The sequence below is a fragment of the Salvelinus namaycush genome, chromosome 18, assembly GCF_016432855.1.
Source record: "Salvelinus namaycush isolate Seneca chromosome 18, SaNama_1.0, whole genome shotgun sequence".
Taxonomy (NCBI): domain Eukaryota; kingdom Metazoa; phylum Chordata; class Actinopteri; order Salmoniformes; family Salmonidae; genus Salvelinus; species Salvelinus namaycush.
The window spans coordinates 39,038,359-39,060,666 of record NC_052324.1 but is presented as its reverse complement, the minus strand read 5'-3'; the positions used below and the strand labels follow the sequence as shown (position 1 = coordinate 39,060,666).

The window sequence follows — 22,308 nt, the reverse complement described above, 5'->3', positions numbered from 1 at the left end:
CTCGACACAATCCTGTCTTGGAGCTCTACGGACAATTCCTTTGACCTCCAGGCTTGGTTTTTGCTCTGACATGCGCTGTCAACTGTGGGACCTTATATAGACAGGTGTGTGCCTTTCCAAATCATGTCCAATCAATTGAATTTACCACAGGTTGTTGTGGAAACATCTCAAGGATGATCAATGGAAACAGGATGCACCTGAGCTCAGTTTTGAGTCTCATAGCAAAGGGTCTGAATACTTATGTAAATAAGGTATGCATTTTCATTTTTTTTTTAAATAAATGTGCAAAACATTTCTAAAAACCTGTTTTTGTTTTGTCATCATTGGGTATTGTGATGTCATCATGGGGTACTGTGATGTCATCATGGGGTATTGTGTGTAGAGTGATCATTTCTTTCTTTCGGGATATGAATACCAAGTATGTCCACTTCACCGTCAGACCATTTTATTGGTAAACTACACAGTAATGTAAAAGTTTCATGTTTTAGTGATCCAATACATAATACAGTACACTTATCATAATTTGGTTCCAAAAAGAACAATCCAGAAAGGTTACAACAATGCATTATATATATTATTTTGTCATAATGATGATAAATCATTTTCTCGTCACCAGCTGTCCATCCATGGGATTAAAACAAACATCCAACTGTCACTAGTTCCATTTCTATGTGATGTATTTTCTATCCAATCAGGAATGCTGGACTAAAGAAGCACACACTGCATATTCTGTCAAACTAAAAGTTTTCTTTGCTCCTTTAAACATTGTCTAGGCTCGCACAAGTATTCACCTCCCGTTGGCATTTTTCCTATTAAGTTGCATTACAACCTGTAATTTAAATGGATTTTTATTTGGATTTCATGTAATGGACATACACAAAATAATAAAAATTGATGAACTGAATGAAAAAAAAATTAAATGTAAAAAGGAAAAGTGGTGCCAAATACCTTCAGAAGTCACATAATTAGTTAAATAACGTCCACCTGTGCAAACTACGTGTCACATGATCTGTCACATGATCTCAGTTTATATACACCTGTGTCGAAAGGCCACAGAGTCTGCAACACCACTAAGCAAGGGGCACCACCAAGCAAGCGGCACCATGAAGCCCAAGGAGCTCTCCAAACAGGTCAGGGGCAAAGTTGCGGAGAAGTACAGATCAAGGTTGGGTTATAAAAAAATATTTGAAGCTTTGAACATCCTACGGAGCACCATTAAATCCATCATAAAAAAATAGTAAGAATATGGCATCACAACAAACCTGCCAAGAGAGGGCCGCCCACCAAAACTCACAGACCAGGCAAGGAGGACATTAACCAGAGAGGCAATAAAGAGACCAAAGATAACCCTGAAGGAGCTGCAAAGCTTCACAGCGGAGATTGGAGTATCTGTCCATAGGACCACTTTAAGCTGTACACTCCAGAGCTGGGCTTTACAGAAGAGTGTCCAGAAAAAAGCCATTGCTTAAAGAAAAAAATTAGCAAACACATTTGGTGTTCACTAAAAGGCATGTGGGAGACTCCCCAAACATGGAAGAAGGTACTCTTTTTTAGATGAGACTAAAATTGAGCTTTTTGGCCATCAAGGAAAGCGCTATGTCTGGCACAAACACAACACCTCTCATCACCCCGAGAACACCATCCCCACAGTGAAGCATGGTGGTGGCAGCATCATGCTGTGGGGATGTTTTTTCATCGGCAGGGACTGGGAAACTGGTCAGAATTGAAGGAATGATGCATGTCGCTAAATACAGGGAAATACTTGAGGGAAACCTGTTTCAGTCATCAAGAGATTTGAGACTGGGACGGAGGGTCATCTTCCAGCAGGAAAATTACCCTAAGCATACTGCTAAAACAACAGTCTAGTGGTTTAAGGGGAAACATTTAAATGTCTTGGAATGGCCTAGTCAAAGTCCAGACCTCAATCCAATTGAGAATCTGTGGTATGACTTAAAGATTGCTGTACACCAACGGAACCCATCCAACTTGAAGGAGCTGGAGCAGTTTTGCCTTGAAGAATGGGCAAAGATCCCAGTGGCTAGATGTGCCAAGCTTATAGAGACATACCCAAAAGATACTTACAGCTGTAATTGCTGACGAAGGTGGCTCTACAAAGTATTGACTTTGGGGGGGGGGGGGGGGGGGGGGGGGTGAATAGTTATGCACGCTCAAGCTTTCTGTTTTTTTTTGTCTTATTTCTTGTTTGTTTCACGATAAAAAAAAGATGTTGCATCTTCACAGTGGTAGGCATGTTGTGTAAATCAAATGATACAAACCCCCTAAAAATCAATTTTAATACCAGGTTGTGAGGCAACAAAATAGGAAAAATGCCAAAGGGGGTGAACACTTTTGCAAGCCACTGTACATGTACATATTACCTCAATCACCTCAACTAACCGGTGCCCCCGCACATTGACTCTGTGCCGGTACCCCCTGTATATAGCCTTGTTACTGTTATTTTCTTGTTGCTCTTTAACTATTTGGTATTTCATGTTTACTTCAGTTTATTTAGTAAATACTTTAACACTTATTTTTTCTTGAAACTGCATTGTTGGTTAAGGGCTTGTCAGTAAGGTATTCAGCGCATGTGACAAATAACTTTTGATTTGTTTTGCTAGTACAGTATTCTCTCTCTTTGCTCTTGTTTTCCTTAATAGGATGTCGGTGGGCGGAGCCGGGAGGGTCGTCAGCGACATGGGTGTGTCCCTGGATAAATGCACCTCTTCCCCATTCATTGGAGAGACTCTCTCCATGCAGACACCTATATAGATTTTTGTTGTGGTATTTTTGTGGCCTTTTGTTTGTTTGCTTGGCACCTTTCAACACCCCGCATTATCCCATTTATGCATGCAAACACTCACTTACACTACTGATTACTGATTACACACACCATTGTTAATTGTATTTAGTTTCCTTTATTTAATAAATATATTTTGTTATTCCTTGTCTCCATGTTGTCTCCCTTTTGTTACGGACTTCGAGCCGGTTCGTGACAACTGGGATATGTTCCCGTGGATTCATCCGACAGCATTGAGGAGTTTACCACAACAGTCACAGGCTTCATCAAGAAGTGTATAGACAATGTCGTCCCCACAGTGACTGTAAGAAACCAAAAACCATGGATTACAGGTAATATCCCCACTGGGCTAAAGTCTAGAGTTACCACTTACAAGGAACAGTACACGGACGCATACAAGAAAATCCTGCTATGACCTCCAAGGCATCAAACAAGCAAAAGGACAATATAGGAGGAAGTTGGAATCCTATTACACCGGCTCCAACGCTCATCGTATGTGGCAGAGCTTACAGACGATAACGAATTACAATGGGAAACCCAGCCGTGAGCTGCCCAGCGATGCAGAACTCCCAAATGAGCTAAATGCCTTTTATGCTCGATTTGAGATATATAACACTGTGACTTGCGTTAAAGACCTTGTTTTTCCAGATGACTGATCTCACCGATGTGAGCAAAATGTTTAAACAGGTTAACTTCTCTAGGGTAGGGGGCAGCATTTGGAATTTTGGATGAAATGCATGCCCAAATTAAACTGCTTCTCGGGCCCAGAAGATATGATATGCATATAACTGGTAGATTGTGATAGAAAACACTCTAAAGTTTCCAAAACTGTTACAATAGTGTCTGTGAGTATAACAGAACTGATTTGGCAGGCGAAAACCTGAGAAAAATCCATTCAGGAAGTCGTTTTCTTCTTTTGTTGTAGTTTTCCATTCAATGCCATAACAGTATCCATTGACTTAGGACTCAAATTGCAGTTTCTATGCCTTCCACTAGATGTCAACAGTCTTTAGAAATTGTTTCAGGCCTGTATTCTGAAAAATGAGGAAGTAAGAGCAGTCTGAGTGGACCCTAAAGTGTCAGAGCTTTTTCATGCGCGAGACCGAGAGAGTGCCTTTCTTGTTGACCTTTTAAATTGACAACGTTATTGTCCGGTTGAAATATTATAGATTATTTAGGCTAAAAACAACCTGAGGGTTGAATATAAACACCATTTGACATGTTTCTATGAACTTTACAGTGAGGAAGGCATTTTAAAAAAAATAACCAGGCATCCTCTACTGACAGGATGAGATCAATATCCAGGATACCCCGGCCAGGTCGATTAGAAAAACCTGCTCGCTGAAGTGTTTCAGGGAGCGTTTGACAGTGATGAGTGGAGGTCGTTTGACCGCTGACCCATTACGGATGCAGGCAATAAGGCAGTGATCGCTGAGATCTTGGTTGAAAACAGCAGAAGTGTATTTAGAGGGCAAGTTGGTTAGGATGATATCTATGAGGGTGCCCGTGTTCATGAGTGTTCAGCTTCATGAGGTCGTCACCTGGAATGCATTTCAATTAACAGGTGTGCCTTGATAAAAGTTAATTTGTGGAATTTCTTTCCTTCTTAATGCGTTTGAGCCAATCAGTTGTGTTGTGACAAGGTAGGGTTGTTACACAGAATATAGCCCTATTTGGTAAAAGACCAAGTCCATATTATGGTAAGAATAGGTCAAATAAGTAAAGAGAAACGGCAGTCAATTATTACTTTAAGACATGAAGTCAGTCATGTATAGCTCCACATTGATCTGGTACTGGTACTTCCTGTATATAGCTCCACATTGATCTGGTACTCCCTGTATATAGCTCCACATTGATCTGGTACTGGTACTCCCTGTATATAGCTCCACATTGATCTGGTACTGGTACTCCCTGTATATAGCGCCACATTGATCTGGTACTCCCTGTATATAGCTCCACATTGATCTGGTACTCCCTGTATATAGCTCCACATTGATCTGGTACTCCCTGTATATAGCTCCACATTGATCTGGTACTTCCTGTATATAGCTCCACATTGATCTAGTACTTCCTGTATATAGCTCCACATTGATCTAGTACTTCCTGTATATAGCTCCACATTGATCTGGTACTGGTACTCCCTGTATATAGCTCCACATTGATCTGGTACTCCCTGTATATAGCTCCACATTGATCTGGTCCTTAATGTATATAGCTCCACATTGATCTGGTACTCCCTGTATATAGCTCCACATTGATCTGGTACTCCCTGTATATAGCTCCACATTGATCTGGTACTCCCTGTATATAGCTCCACATTGATCTGCTACTCCCTGTATATAGCTCCACATTGATCTGGTACTTCCTGTATATAGCTCCACATTGATCTGGTACTGGTACTCCCTGTATATAGCTCCACATTGATCTGGTACTCCCTGTATATAGCTCCACATTGATCTGGTACTTCCTGTATATAGCTCCACATTGATCTGGTACTCCCTGTATATAGCTCCACATTGATCTGGTACTGGTACTTCCTGTATATAGCTCCACATTGATCTGGTACTCCCTGTATATAGCTCCACATTGATCTGGTACTCCCTGTATATAGCTCCACATTGATCTGGTACTCCCTGTATATAGCTCCACATTGATCTGGTACTTCCTGTATATAGCTCCACATTGATCTGGTACACCCTGTATATAGCTCCACATTGATCTGGTACTTCCTGTATATAGCTCCACATTGATCTGGTACTGGTACTCCCTGTATATAGCTCCACATTGATCTGGTACTCCCTGTATATAGCTCCACATTGATCTGGTACTTCCTGTATATAGCTCCACATTGATCTGGTACTCCCTGTATATAGCTCCACATTGATCTGGTACTCCCTGTATATAGTTCCACATTGATCTGGTACTGGTACTCCCTGTATATAGCTCCACATTGATCTGGTACTCCCTGTATATAGTTCCACATTGATCTGGTACTGGTACTCCCTGTATATAGTTCCACATTGATCTGGTACTGGTACTCCCTGTATATAGCTCCACATTGATCTGGTTCTCCCTGTATATAGCTCCATATTGATCTGGTACTCCCTGTATATAGCTCCACATTGATCTGGTACTGGTACTCCCTGTATATAGCTCCACATTGATCTGGTACTTCCTGTATATAGCTCCACATTGATCTGGTACTCCCTGTATATAGCTCCACATTGATCTGGTACTCCCTGTATATAGTTCCACATTGATCTGGTACTGGTACTCCCTGTATATAGCTCCACATTGATCTGGTACTCCCTGTATATAGCTCCATATTGATCTGGCATTTCCTGTATATAGTTCCACATTAATCTGGTACTAGTACTCCCTGTATATAGCTCCACATTGATCTGGTACTGGTACTCCCTGTATATAGCTCCACATTGATCTGGTACTCCCTGTATATAGCTCCACATTGATCTGGTACTGGTACTCCCTGTATATAGCTCCACATTGATCTGGTACTTCCTGTATATAGCTCCACATTGATCTGGTACTTCCTGTATATAGCTCCATATTGATCTGGCATTTCCTGTATATAGTTCCACATTGATCTGGTTTTGGTACTCCCTGTATATATCTCCACATTGATCTGGTACTCCCTGTATATAGCTCCACATTGATCTGGCATTTCCTGTATATAGCTCCACATTGATCTGGTACTCCCTGTATATATCTCCACATTGATCTGGTACTCCCTGTATATAGCTCCACATTGATCTGGTACTGGTACTCCCTGTATATAGCTCCACATTGATCTGGTACTGGTACTCCCTGTATATAGCTCCACATTGATCTGGTACTGGTACTCCCTGTATATATCTCCACATTGATCTGGTACTGGTACTCCCTGTATATATCTCCACATTGATCTGGTACTCCCTGTATATAGCTCCACATTGATCTGGTACTCCCTGTATATAGCTCCACATTGATCTGGCATTTCCTGTATATAGCTCCACATTGATCTGGTACTCCCTGTATATAGCTCCACATTGATCTGGTACTCCCTGTATATAGCTCCACATTGATCTGGTACTTCCTGTATATAGCTCCACATTGATCTGGTACTTCCTGTATATAGCTCCACATTGATCTGGTACTCCCTGTATATAGCTCCATATTGATCTGGTACTTCCTGTATATAGCTCCATATTGATCTGGTACTCCCTGTATATAGCTCCACATTGATCTGGTACTTCCTGTATATAGCTCCACATTGATCTGGCATTTCCTGTATATAGCTCCATATTGATCTGGTACTTCCTGTATATAGCTCCACATTGATCTGGTACTTCCTGTATATAGCTCCACATTGATCTGGTACTTCCTGTATATAGCTCCTGGTACTGGTACAGATAAAGTCTGACAAATACATTTAGACTATATTCCCTTTGTAGTGTACTACATTTGACCAGAGTCCTATGGGCACTATATAGGGAATAGGGTGCCAAGAGTCCTAGGGGTACTATATAGGGAATAGGGTGCTATTGGGGATGGATACTCTAGTTTTAGAATCTACGGAGGCGTTGTGCAACAAGTGCCATGGTCTTATTGGACGCTCCCAGGCACTGAGTCCCGATGTGAGTCACTCAAGCCTGAGGTTAGAGGTCAGGGGTCAGTCAACTAATATCATGCATGATGGCAGCTCAGCATATAAGATATGATAATATGATCATACCTAGATGGTGAGCTGGGTACATCTCTGTGAATATGGCTTCTCACACTGTGCACTTTAAAAACGCTAGTCAACTTGTTTGTTTCTATGAAGCCTTCATAAGACTGTCATTACATCTCGTGGTAGTATAATGACTACAAACATGCAGAGACACAGTGAAGACGCAGTCTCTTACCTGGGTAGTCATCAGAGACGTGCACAGAGTAGGACACCCTGAGGGAGAAGAGAGAAAACATTACCACATAATATCCCCGTTATAATCCATCAAATTCCTTTACAAAGCCCCTTTCACGTCAACAGTTGTCAGAGTGACAGAACGAGGCAGGTGTGAACAGTGGCTATGTAGAGTTACAGTAAATGGAAAAATACCCAGAAACCAGTTGGGCTTATAAACCAGTGCATTACTGTATCGTCTCTCCTGTGATCTGAGTGTGTAAGCTTCAATGTCAAATCAAATTTCAAATCAAATATATTTATATAGCCCTTCTTACATCAGCTGATATCTCAAAGTGCTGTACAGAAACCCAGCCTAAAACCCCAAACAGCAAGCAATGCAGGTGTAGAAGCACGGTGGATCAATAAGATCCTAAATTAACCTGACGCAATAGTTCCTGGTTGACTTAACACTGGAGCCGGTGAAACTGGAAGCCTGAGCAGCTCTGTGTGGCTCAATAGATCATCAGGCGCATTGGCAGCCAGCCCCCCTCCGGCCCATTTCCTCACTCCCCTCTCCCCCCCCCCCCCCCCCCCATACTCCACGACCCAGCGATGTGACATGTGGCCGACGGTGACATACTGCAGTACTAGATGCCAGCCAGCGATGTCTGGCTGACGGTGACATACTGCAGTACTAGATGCCAGCCAGCGATGTCTGGCTGACGGTGACATACTGCAGTACTAGATGCCAGCCAGCGATGTCTGGCTGACGGTGACATACTGCAGTACCGGATGCCAGCCAGCGATGTCTGGCTGATGGTGACATACTGCAGTACCGGATGCCAGCCATCGATGTCTGGCTGACGGCAACATACTGCAGTACTAGATGCCAGCCAGCGATGTCTGGATAACGGTGACATACTGCAGTACTAGATGCCAGCCAGCGATGTCTGGCTGACGGTGACATACTGCAGTACTAGATGCCAGCCAGCGATGTCTGGCTGACGGTGACATACTGCAGTACCAGATGCCAGCCAGCGATGTCTGGCTGACGGTGACATACTGCAGTACCAGATGCCAGCCATCGATGTCTGGCTGATGGTGACATACTGCAGTACCGGATGCCAGCCAGCGATGTCTGGCTGACGGTGACATACTGCAGTACCGGATGCCAGCCATCGATGTCTGGCTGATAGTGACATACTGCAGTACTAGATGCCAGCCAGCGATGTCTGGCTGATGGTGACATACTGCAGTACCAGATGCCAGCCAGCGATGTCTGGCTGACGGTGACATACTGCAGTACCGGATGCCAGCCAGCGATGTCTGGCTGATGGTGACATACTGCAGTACCAGATGCCAGCCAGCAATGTCTGGCTGACGGTGACATACTGCAGTACCGGATGCCAGCCAGCGATGTCTGGCTGATGGTGACATACTGCAGTACCGGATGCCAGCCATCGATGTCTGGCTGATGGTGACATACTGCAGTACCGGATGCCAGCCAGCGATGTCTGGCTGACGGTGACATACTGCAGTACCGGATGCCAGCCATCGATGTCTGGCTGATAGTGACATACTGCAGTACTAGATGCCAGCCAGCGATGTCTGGCTGATGGTGACATACTGCAGTACCAGATGCCAGCCAGCGATGTCTGGCTGATGGTCACAGTGCAGGACATTAATCTCTTAGCTACTTCATGTTGCTAACATATTCATTCTTCGCCTATTTCGCATTGATTTATAAAATACTGTTGCACAAACAACATGCAGATTAAGGTCTACACCCTCACTGGTATTAGGCTGTATAGCTAGCTACGCTTGCTCCGACTCAGTACATTGATTAACTAGCTAGCTAGCAGCTAACTAAACTCAGCAAAAAAAAGAAACGTCCCTTTTTCAGGACCCTGTCTTTCAAAGATAATTCGTAAAAATCCAAATAACTTCACAGATCTTCATTGTAAATAGGTTTACACAATGTTTCCCATGCTTGTTCAATGAACCATAAACAATTAAGGAACATGCACCTGTGGAATGGTTGTTAAGACACTAACAGCTTACAGACGGTAGGCAATTAAGATCACAGTTATGAAAACTTAGGACACTAAAGAGGCCTTTCTACTGACTCTGAAAAACCCCAAAAGAAAGATGCCCAGGGTCCCTGCTCATCTGCGTGAACGTGCCTTAGGCATGCTGCAAGGAGGCATGAGGACTGCAGATGTGGCCAGGGCAATCAATTGCAATGTCCGTACTGTGAGATGCTTAAGACAGCGCTACAGGGAGACAGGAGGGACAGCTGATCGTCCTCGCAGTGGCAGACCACGTGTAACAACACCTGCACAGGATCGGTACATCCGAACATCACACTTGCGGGACAGGTACAGGATGGCAACAACAACTGCCCGAGTTACACCAGGAACGTACAGTCCCACCATCAGTGCTCAGACTAGAGGTCGACCGGCATGGCCAATTAATTAGGACCGATTTCAAGTTTCATAACAATCGGTAATCTGCATTTTTGGATGCCGATTATGGCTGATACATTGCAATCCAGGAGGAAACTGTGTGGCAGGCTGACCACCTGTTACGCAAGTGCAGCAAGGAGCCAAGGTAAGTTGCTAGCTAGCATTAAACATATCTTATAAAAAACAATCAATCTTAACATAATCACTAGTTAACTACACATGGTTGATGATATTACTAGTTTATCTAGCTTGTCCTGTGTTGCATATAATCAATCGAATCACAGCCTTCTTCGCCAAACGGGGTATGATTTAACAGAAGCGCATTTGCGAAAAAAGCACAATCGTTGCACAAACGTACTTAACCATAAACATCAATGCCTTTCTTCAAATCAGTACACAGAAGTATATTTTTTTTTAAACCTGCATATTTAGTTAAGAAATTCACGTTAGCATGCAATATTAACTAGGGAAATTGTGTCACTTCTCTTGCATTCATTGCACGCAGAGTCAGGGTACAGTGGGGCAAAAAAGTATTTAGTCAGCCACCAATTGTGCAAGTTCTCCTACTTAAAAAGACGAGAGAGGCCTGTAATTTTCATCATAGGTACACTTCAACTATGACAGACAAAATGAGAAAAAAAAATCCAGAAAATCACATTGTAGGATTTTTATGAATTTATTTGCAAATTATGGTGGAAAATAAGTATTTGGTCAATAACAAAAGTTTATCTCAATACTTTGTTATATACCCTTTGTTGGCAATGACAGAGGTCAAACGTTTACTGTAAGTCTTCACAAGGTTTTCACACACTGTTGCTGGTATTTTGGTATTTCCTCCATGCAGATCTCCTCTAGAGCAGTGATGTTTTGGGGCTGTTGCTGGGCAACACGGACTTTCAACTCCCTCCAAAGATTTGTCACCAAAGTCCCATATACTACCCACCACTGCGACCTATACGCTCTCGTTGGCTGGCCCTCGCTTCATACTCGTCGCCAAACCCACTGGCTCCAGGTCATCTACAAGACCCTGCTAGGTAAAGTCCCCCCTTATCTCAGCTCGCTGGTGACCATAGCAGCACCTACCTGTAGCACGCGCTCCAGCAGGTATATCTCTCTGGTCACCCCCAAAACCAATTCTTCCTTTGGCCGCCTCTCCTTCCAGTTCTCTGCTGCCAATGACTGGAACGAACTACAAAAATCTCTGAAACTGGAAACACATCTCCCTCACTAGCTTTAAGCACCAGCTGTCAGAGCAGCTCACAGATTACTGCACCTGTACATAGCCCATCTATAATTTAGCCCAAACAACTACCTCTTTCCCTACTGTATTTATTTATTTAGCTCCTTTGCACCCCATTATTTATATCTCTACTTTGCACATTCTTCCACTGCAAATCAACCATTCCAGTGTTTTACTTGCTATATTGTATTTACTTCGCCACCATGGCCTTTTTTTTGCCTTTACCTCCCTTCTCACCTCACTTGCTCACATTGTATATAGACTTATTTTTCTACTGTATTATTGACTGTATGTTTGTTTTACTCCATGTGTAACTCTGTGTTGTTGTATGTGTCGAACTGCTTTGCTTTATCTTGGGCAGGTCGCAATTGTAAATGAGAACTTGTTCTCAACTTGCCTACCTGGTTAAATAAAGGTGAAATAAAAGAATTAAAAAAATATAGCCATGTTATTACCTGGTACCCCTGCACATCGACTCAGTACTGCTACTTCCTGTATATAGCCATGTTATTACCTGGTACCCCTGCACATCGACTCAGTACTGGTACTTCCTGTATATAGCCATTTTATTACCTGGTACCCCTGTATATAGCCATGTTATTACCTGGTACCCCTGTATATAACCATGTTATTACCTGGTACTTCCTGTATATAGCCATGTTATTACCTGGTACTTCCTGTATATAGCCATGTTATTACCTGGTACCCCTGTATATAGCCATGTTATTACCTGGTACTTCCTGTATATAGCCATGTTATTACCTGGTACTTCCTGTATATAGCCATGTTATTACCTGGTACCCCTGTATATAACCATGTTATTACCTGGTACTTCCTGTATATAGCCATGTTATTACCTGGTACTTCCTGTATATAGCCATGTTATTACCTGGTACCCCTGTATATAACCATGTTATTACCTGGTACTTCCTGTATATAGCCATGTTATTACCTGGTGCTTCCTGTATATAACCATGTTATTACCTGGTACTTCCTGTATATAGCCATGTTATTACCTGATACGTCCTGTATATATCCATGTTATTACCTGATACGTCCTGTATATATCCATGTTATTACCTGATACGTCCTGTATATATCCATGTTATTACCTGATACGTCCTGTATATATCCATGTTATTACCTGATACGTCCTGTATATATCCATGTTATTACCTGATACGTCCTGTATATATCCATGTTATTACCTGATACGTCCTGTATATATCCATGTTATTACCTGATACGTCCTGTATATATCCATGTTATTACCTGGTACTTCCTGTATATGACCATGTTATTACCTGGAACTTCCTGTATATAACCATGTTATTACCTGGTACCCCTGTATATAGTCATGTTATTACCTGGTACCCCTGTATATATCCATGTTATTACCTGGTACTTCCTGTATATAACCATGTTATTACCTGGTACTTCCTGTATATAACCATGTTATTACCTGGTACCCCTGTATATATCCATGTTATTACCTGGTACTTCCTGTATATAACCATGTTATTACCTGGTACTTCCTGTATATAACCATGTTATTACCTGGTACTTCCTGTATATAACCATGTTATTACCTGGTACCCCTGTATATATTCATGTTATTACCTGGTACCCCTGTATATAGCCATGTTATTACCTGGTACCCCTGTATATAACCATGTTATTACCTGGTACTTCCTGTATATAACCATGTTATTACCTGGTACTTCCTGTATATAACCATGTTATTACCTGGTACCCCTGTATATATCCATGTTATTACCTGGTACTTCCTGTATATAACCATGTTATTACCTGGTACTTCCTGTATATAACCATGTTATTACCTGGTACCCCTGTATACAGCCTTGTTATTACCTGGTACCCCTGTATACAGCCTTGTTATTACCTGGTACCCCTGTATACAGCCTTGTTATTACCTGGTACCCCTGTATACAGCCTTGTTATTACCTGGTACTTCCTGTATATAACCATGTTATTACCTGGTACTTCCTGTATATAACCATGTTATTACCTGGTACTTCCTGTATATAGCCATGTTATTACCTGGTACCCCTGCACTATTTCCTTTTTTATTTATAAAAAATATATGTCTCACTTTTGAACTCTGAATTGTTGGGAATAGTCTTGTAAAGTCCACACCTGTTGTATTTGGCGCATGTGACCAATACAATTTCAAATGTTGATTTGATTGTGTTTCGAGTAGGCTTGGGTGGTATCCAGATTGTCCTACGTTCATACCGACATTGTGCCATGCCGGGACATTAGGTCATATCGACACTAAAAAAAACACAAGGGGCGCTGTTTTCAAACACCACTGAGGCTCTGTAATCCGAAGGTTAGCAATGCTAACAAGTACATGTAAAATCCAATAGAGAATGATAACTAAAAGCTAACGAACGCATTGCGAACATTGTTAAGGTAGTCTTGGTAACAGCAGAGAATCCCCTGTTGCTGCACAAAACAAATAATTAGAACGCAAGGTGGGGATTCTCTGCTGTTACCAAGACAACCTTAACAATGGAAGAAGCTAACCACTTAAATGCATCTTATTATGCTCATTACCCATGACAAACCAAATGCACCACTACAGAGCATTTGCCACATTTCAAACAGTCACCTTAATAGTTATAAAAAGGTCTCTAGCTATTTAGTTGCGAATTCCATACTGTGCAGACACACAACAGAAAACAACTACCCACAAAACACAGGTGGGAACAGGCTACCTAAGTATGGTTCTCAATCAGAGACAACGATAGACAGCTGCCTCTGATTGAGAACCACACCAGGCCAAACACCTAGAAATACAAAACATAGAACAAAATATAGAATGCCCACCCCAACTCACGCCCTGACCAAACCAAAATAGAGACATAACAAAGGAACTAAGGTCAGGGCGTGACAGTGTGTGGCATATTGACTCTTGTCAACAGTCAAATAGGCCTACTATGGGAAAAAAAAAAATACATGTTGATGACAAAATTAGAAAGAAATTATTTTTACTCTGATTATTTTTCATTTTCAAAAATCCATTATTAACCATATACTAGTAGGTATCAATTACCCAAATATATATACAGTTAAGTCGAAAATGTACATTCTCTTAGGTTGTAGTCATTAAAACTCATTTTTCAACCACACAGATATTTAGTTGCGAATTCCATACTGTAACTAGATCACCTGATGCGTACCGCACGACAGTAAGTGACTGTAAGGCTCACATCGTTATGTGCTTGTAAACAAACACCACATGACTGAGGACAGGTGAAAAGAAGAACACAATCTTCTTTATGCCCTTCAAGGTATTACACAAGTTGACTGCAGGTATTTACTTAAAAAGAAGCTACAAATATTTACATTTATTTAAAAAACTGAAATGAAATGGTTTCAACGGTATTGAAAAACCATCCCAAGGCTCTTCCCCAATACACTGGTATATGTACAGTTGAAGTCTGAAGTTTACATAAACGAGTTGTAATGACTCCAACCTAAGTGTTTCAACCACTCCACACATTTCTTGTTAACAAACTATAGTTTTGGCAAGTCGGTTAGGACATCTACTAGTAATTTTTCAAACAATTCTTTACAGACAGATTATTTCACTTAGAATTCACTGTATCACAATTCCAGTGGGTCAGAAGTTTACATACACTAAGTTGACTGTGCCTTTAAACAGCTTGGAAGATTCCAGAAAATTATGTCATGGCTTTAGAAGCTTCTGATAGGCTAATTGACATAATTTGAGTCAATTGGAGGTGTACCTGTGGATGTATTTCAAGGCCTACCTTCAAACTCAGTGCATCTTTGCTTGACATCATGGGAAAATCAAAAGAAATCAGCAAAGACCTCAGAAAAAAATAGTAGACCTCCACAAGTCTGGTTCGTCCTTGGGAGTAATTTCCAAATGCCTGGAGGTACCACGTTCATCTGTACAAACAATTGTGTGCAAGTATAAACACAATGGGACCACGCAGCCGTCATACCGCTCAGGAAGGAGATGCGTTCTGTCTCCTAGAGATGAACGTACTTTGGTGCGAAAAGTGCAAATCAATCCCAGAACAACAGCAAAGGACCTTGTGAAGATGCTGGAGGAAATAAGTACAAAAGTATCTATATCCACAGTAAAACGAGTCCTATATCGACATAACCTGAAAGGCCGCTCAGCAAAGAAGAAGCCACTGCTCCAAAACCATCATCAAAAAGCCAGACTACGGTTTTCAACTGCACATGGGGACAAAGATCGTACTTTTTGGAGAAATGTCCTCTGGTCTGATGAAACAAAAATAGAACTGTTTGGCCATAATGACCATCGTTTTGTTTGGAGGAATAAGGGGGAGGCTTGCAAGCCGAAGAACACCATCCCAACCGTGAACCGCACAGGGGTGGCAGCATCATGTTGTGGGGGTGCTTTGCTGCAGGAGGGACTGGTGCACAAAATGATGCCACAAAATAGATGGCATCATGAGGATGGAAAATTATGTGGACATATTGAAGCAACATCTCAAGACATTAGTCAGGAAGTTAAAGCTTGGTCGCAAATGGGTCTTCCAAATGGACAATGACCCCAAGCATACTTCCAAAGTTGTGGCAAAATGGCTTAAGGACAACAAAGGTAAGGTATTGGAGTGGCCATCACAAAGTCCTGACCTCAATCCTATAGAACATTTGTGGGCAGAACTGAAAAAGTGTGTGCGAGCAAGGAGGCCTACAAACCTGACTCAGTTACACCAACTCTGTCAGGAGGAATGAGCCAAAATTCACCCAACTTATTGTGGGAAGCTTGTGGAAGGCTACCCGAAACGTTTGATCCAAGTTAAACAATTTAAAGGCAATGCTACCAAATACTAATTGAGTGCATGTAAACTTCTGACCCACTGGGAACGTGATGAAATAAATAATTTGCTTTAATATTATTCTGACATTTCACATTCTTAAAATAAAGTGCTGATTCTAACTGACCTAAGACAGGGAATTTTTACTAGGATTAAATGTCATGTGAAAAACTGAGTTTAAATGTATTTGGCTAAGGTGTATGTAAACTTCCGACTTCAACTATATATACGGCGTGGTTTAGAAAGAGGATCGATCCCCCAGGGGAGGACACGGTAGTTTGGCATGGTTGCCACCACAACACTTCCTGTGGTTTAAGCCGGATTGACTGATTCTCTACCAGTGAAATAGGCTTGAACACCTGCTGCTTAGGACAGGGGTTCTTGGAGTTACAATGTACTGAATCCTATTTTACGCATTTCATTTCAACATTCAGGAGTTATTCATTCACAAAGCTCAAAGTGGGAGTGTAATTTTTCAATTAACCCAACAATAGACTGGGTAAGAAAGCACCGCCTAGGACAGGGCTGCACAACCCTCTTCCTGGAGATCTACCGTCTTGTAGGTTCAGTCCAACCCTCTTCCTGGAGATCTACTGTCCTGTGGGTTTTCAGTCCAACCCTCTTCCTGGAGATCTACTGTCCTGTAGGTTCAGTCCAACCCTCTTCCTGGAGATCTACAGTCCTGTAGGTTTTCAGTCCAACCCTCTTCCTGGAGATCTACTGTCCTGTAGGTTTTCAGTCCAACCCTCTTCCTGGAGATCTACTGTCCTGTAGGTTTTCAGTCCAACCCTCTTCCTGGAGATCTACTGTCCTGTAGGTTTTCAGTCCAACCCTCTTCCTGGAGATCTACTGTCCTGTAGGTTTTCAGTCCAACCCTCTTCCTGGAGATCTACTGTCCTGTAGGTTTTCAGTCCAACCCTCTTCCTGGAGATCTACTGTCCTGTAGGTTTTCAGTCCAACCCTCTTCCTGGAGATCTACTGTCCTGTAGGTTTTCAGTCCAACCCTCTTCCTGGAGATCTACTGTCCTGTAGGTTTTCAGTCCAACCCTCTTCCTGGAGATCTACTGTCCTGTAGGTTTTCAGTCCAACCCTCTTCCTGGAGATCTACTGTCCTGTAGGTTTTCAGTCCAACCCTCTTCCTGGAGATCTACTGTCCTGTAGGTTTTCAGACCAACCCTCTTCCTGGAGATCTACTGTCCTGTAGGTTTACAGTCCAACCCTCAATCTAAGAAGCACAGTCCCAAATGCTAGTGAGTAGCCAGTTAATCTTTATATTTCAAGTTTATCCAACTTGGATCTATTCGCTTGCTAACAAGGTATAACAGTTGAACTGTTATGAATACACCCCCCTCCTGTCAGCCTCCAACTGTTTGGAACAACAGTTCACTTTGTTTACATGTTGAGATCAAGTGATCTAACTGGATAAGATTATGCTTACTTCCCAGAATGAGAACGAGTTGCCAATTCCTTATATAAAATGAGTCTTGGTATGCTCATTGCACATTTATAAAACAGAGACTAGACAGCTAGCACATAACAGTATGTGTCTAAAAATGCTGCTAACTGCAACACGCAACAGAAACTAAGCATTCATTTCCCACAATCATGTTCATTAATATTCTCATTTTAGTATGGTCATCCCTGTTCTACATTTTGGCAATGGAGACATAAAAAGGGTATCGTTAGAAACTGGATTTTTTCTTTTTTATAAATTTGACCGATTTGGTTTGACCAAACCTCAAAAAGCAAATAACGAATTGAAACGGCTTGTCAGAGGAAGAAGTGATCTGTTGTTGTTGTGAGTGGCAGCGGGAGGGGCCTGAAGTCAGAGAGGGAAGACGCACCGAAGGAGATCAGACCAAGACAAAACACGCCAATTAAAAAAATAAAAATATATATATATTTTTTTTTTTATAATAATAATTGATTATTGCGATACAGGCATTTGGAATATTGCGCTAAAACATTGATTTGATTAGCACACCCTAGGAAAAGGCTATTGATGCAGGCTTCCAGGAGAAGAGGTTTTGTCTGTGTGCTGTAGATAAATGTAGGATCTGATTTAGTCTTGTCACCCAAAAACAACCTGCTGTTCCTGTTACACATTACTGCTTCCTGCAGTTTGTTGTCCCAGTGTCTTAAAAATCCGTTTCTGAACACTCAAACTCACTCCCCCAGCCAGAAACAGACCACACAACAGACATTGCTCCCTTGCCTCCCTCACATTCGCAGGGCCAGAGCACTGTTGAGGTCTGGGCCGTTCGATGACTAACAGGTGGGAGGCTAAAGCCAACAGAGACCATTTGTAGGGCATTTTAAACACACACTAGCTCTGGCTAGGGACCCAGTGGGACCTTGTTAAGCTTTGAAGTGACAGGACCCGTTGATTTGCTGCTAATCAAAAAACTCTGAATGTTTGGAGTGACAGAATTTGACTTGATGCAGCTAATGTCTTAATCCAATGATGACATATGTTCCTCAGACATCGGCGTAGTGTAGACTATGGACAGATGCTAGCGTAGTGTCTCTCTCTCTCTGTGTGTGTGTGTGTGTGTGTGTGTGTGTGTGTGTGTGTGTGTGTGTGTGTGTGTGTGTGTGTGAGACATTCAGACTGACAACAGATCTATCAAACAACCAGTAGCTAAGAAACTCCCCTGTGTACTTCTCTCAGCTTTGCTTCTATAATGGATCCCCATTAACTGCTGCTTTGCTTGGGTCCTGCAAAATTAAAAGGCAGTTTATATCATATTTAAAAGCTTTCTCTTGTGTGGTGGGTTATACACAAACAACAGAGGATAATGAAATAATGAATCTCCCTTTTAAAATGTCAATTCAACATACCGGTAAATTACCGGTAAACAACGGAAGGCGGGGCTTTTAAAACAATGATCTTCAACAGCAGTATACTCTTAAAAATAAAAAAAGGTACAAGTTCGAACCAAACAAGAAGAACCATAGAAAAATCCAAAAACCAGACATGTTGTTTTCGGCATTCCAGGACCAGCATTGAACAGGCCTGTTGTAGGTTAAGCCGTATTTCATATTTCCCAGGGTGCTTTTAGAGTGAATTTTTTGAGTTACCAGTACCACCCATGACTTTGTTTACTAGTGACAGAGACTTTGTTGCATTCGTTCATTTTTCAGTCCTGTGTCTTTTATCAAGTGAGATTGGAAGTGAATATGTTGTCATTAATATTCAATTATTTAACAATTGTGTGAGAAAAAATTACATATTTACCTGATTTTGTTTAATATTAATAGTTAATAATTATATGCTTAACAATAGTAAGACATTTCTATTCTCCCAATGCTGTTGTTCTGAGAAAGGATGGTTCCCCTCTTCCACGTACCCTCTCCGCAGCTGGTCTGGGCTCATGGTCAAGGCCTTGGGATAGAGACCAACTGGAGGAACAGAATACACCTGTATTTTCCAAATCCTCTTTGCTTTTGGAGTAACTTGGTCACACGGCATAAGACAAAGAGCCTCTCAGAGTGGACCACAGTTCTTCAGTCCAATCCTGTTCTTTTGCCATCTTCCACAAGCACCGCTGTGTAGTGACATGAAGTGAACAGAGACTGGCTTGAGCATCATAGACAATTCTATCAGCAGAAAGGAGTCCCGTTATGTGTTTGTACATTATGATCTCACACACCCGATACACAGAGCCACAAGAAGAAAACAACGTAGCCACCTGCCAGGGAGGGGTGGAACCAGCCATGAATAAGAAGTGTTTGGCTTTCTATATAAACCCCTTGCGTTTCTGTATCATCCGGGCTCTCAACGATCACTGGGTCGATGACCAGCTCCATTATTACAATAATTAAATCGATATTAAAAGGTTGATTGTTTGAAGAAATTGAATGTCTCTTCTCCCTTACTTGATTAGAATTTCCACGACACAATACATATTTCCTAAGGTCTTCTTTTGTGGGCTTAGTTTTACAGTGGCCTGGAAAATCATGGTTTACAGGCCACATCAGGCCTGCAAGTCACATTACTCTGGCTTGCAACGTGATGTGTAATTCCTATTGGAATCCAGCCTGAGAAAATCAAACATTTGGATATTTTTTATTTTTTATTCACAATGACTGCCAGGGTTGGGAAGACTACGATATGAGACTTCCTTAAAACATCTAAACAAACAAAAACAACCATTTCAGTTCTGGTTGCAATAAGTCCAAGTAACAGATTGGAATAGTTTAGAAAAATGTATGCCATTTATATTTGGAGTAGAATAAGATTAAAATCAATGCAAAAAAAAAAGATAGAACTTTGTTTCAATATCTAGAAAATGTAAGAAAGGATATCAACCTGCAATAGAGAATGCTGGGAAATATAATGCTAGGAGCTGAACTCTGGTTATTAACACCAACACTGGGGTTATTTTTTACACCACTGAGTGTTAAATTTAACTCTTGAATCAACACTAGAAATGTGACACAGGAAAAATCAACACTAGTTAACACTTTGTCAATTTGCTGTGTGCCATGAAAGGGTTATTCTGAAGTACCGTCGATGCCACGTCAAGAACCCCACGTTTAACTAAAGGTTCTTTAAAAAATTATTATAATAATATTAATAAAAAATATAAAAAAATGGGTAAGAGTTTAACCTTTAAGAGCAGAGGAAGAACCATTTAAGAACTAGGACTGACCCCCATTGAGTCAAGTGGTCGATTGTTTGGTCAATAGGCTGTTGGTTGACCAATATGTATTTAGTCGTGCAGTGGCAAATAGACAAAAAAAAAAATGAATCATGGCACAGGAGACCCCCTGTCTGTTACACGTCTCTCTCCAGAACGTGAATTGTTTGCCCTTTGATTGTTAGTGTCTATCAATTCCTCATATCACCAATAGTAGCCTACATTAGGAGTAATGGAAATTAACGGTTAAAATGTACAATGTTTGATTACATTATTTCAACAAACGTTAAACCCATTGAGCTGCAATAATGACGTAGTCAGTTGTGAAGAGAGAGAATCCTGCTAAAGTGTTCAATGCCACGATTCAGAGAAGGACACAGGGCCAGATATGATCAGAGAGGGCGCAGGGCCAGATATGATTCAGAGAGGGCGCAGGGTCAGATATGATTCAGAGAGGGCGCAGGACCAGATATGATTCAGAGAGGGCGCAGGACCAGATATGATTCAGAGAGGGCGCAGGACCAGATATGATTCAGAGAGGGCGCAGGACCAGATATGATTCAGAGAGGGCGCAGGACCAGATATGATTCAGAGAGGGCGCAGGACCAGATATGATTCAGAGAGGGCGCAGGACCAGATATGATCAGAGAGGGCGCAGGACCAGATATGATTCAGAGAGGGCGCAGGACCAGATATGATTCAGAGAGGGCGCAGGGCCAGATATGATTCAGAGAGGGCACAGGGCCAGATATGATTCAGAGAGGGCACAGGGCCAGATATGATCAGAGAGGTCACATGGCCAGATATGATCAGAGAGGGCACATGGCCAGATATGATCAGAGAGGAAACGGGGCCAGATATGATCAGAAAGGGCACGGGGCCAGATATGATCAGAGAGGGCACCGGGCCAGATATGATCAGAGAGGACACCGGGCCAGATATGATCAGAGAGGACACAGGGCCAGATATGATCAGAGAGGACACAGGGCCAGATATGATCAGAGAGGACACAGGGCCAGATATGATCAGAGAGGGCACCGGGCCAGATATGATCAGAGAGGGCACCGGGCCAGATATGATCAGAGAGGGCACCGGGCCAGATATGATCAGAGAGGGCACAGGGCCAGATATGATCAGAGAGGACACAGGGCTAGATATGATCAGAGAGGGCACCGGGCCAGATATGATCAGAGGGGGCACCGGGCCAGATATGATCAGAGAGGGCACCGGGCCAGATATGATCAGAGAGGGCACCGGGCCAGATATGATCAGAGAGGGCACCGGGCCAGATATGATCAGAGAGGGCACCGGGCCAGATATGATCAGAGAGGGCACCGGGCCAGATATGATCAGAGAGGGCACCGGGCCAGATATGATCAGAGAGGGCACCGGGCCAGATATGATCAGAGAGGGCACAGGGCCAGATATGAT

The 22,308-nt window shown here is 42.2% G+C and overlaps 1 protein-coding gene across 1 annotated transcript in view; it reads right to left on the bottom strand.

Annotated features, from left to right (window-relative positions):
* The window catches only part of LOC120063425 (protein mono-ADP-ribosyltransferase PARP8-like), an 88,537-nt gene that overhangs the window by 54,766 nt on the left and 11,463 nt on the right, over positions 1-22,308 (bottom strand). Inside the window, exon 3 of the mRNA XM_039013795.1 lies at positions 7,702-7,739. Within this exon, the coding sequence (XP_038869723.1) occupies positions 7,702-7,739 (38 nt within the window). The remainder of the gene's footprint in view (positions 1-7,701; positions 7,740-22,308) is intronic.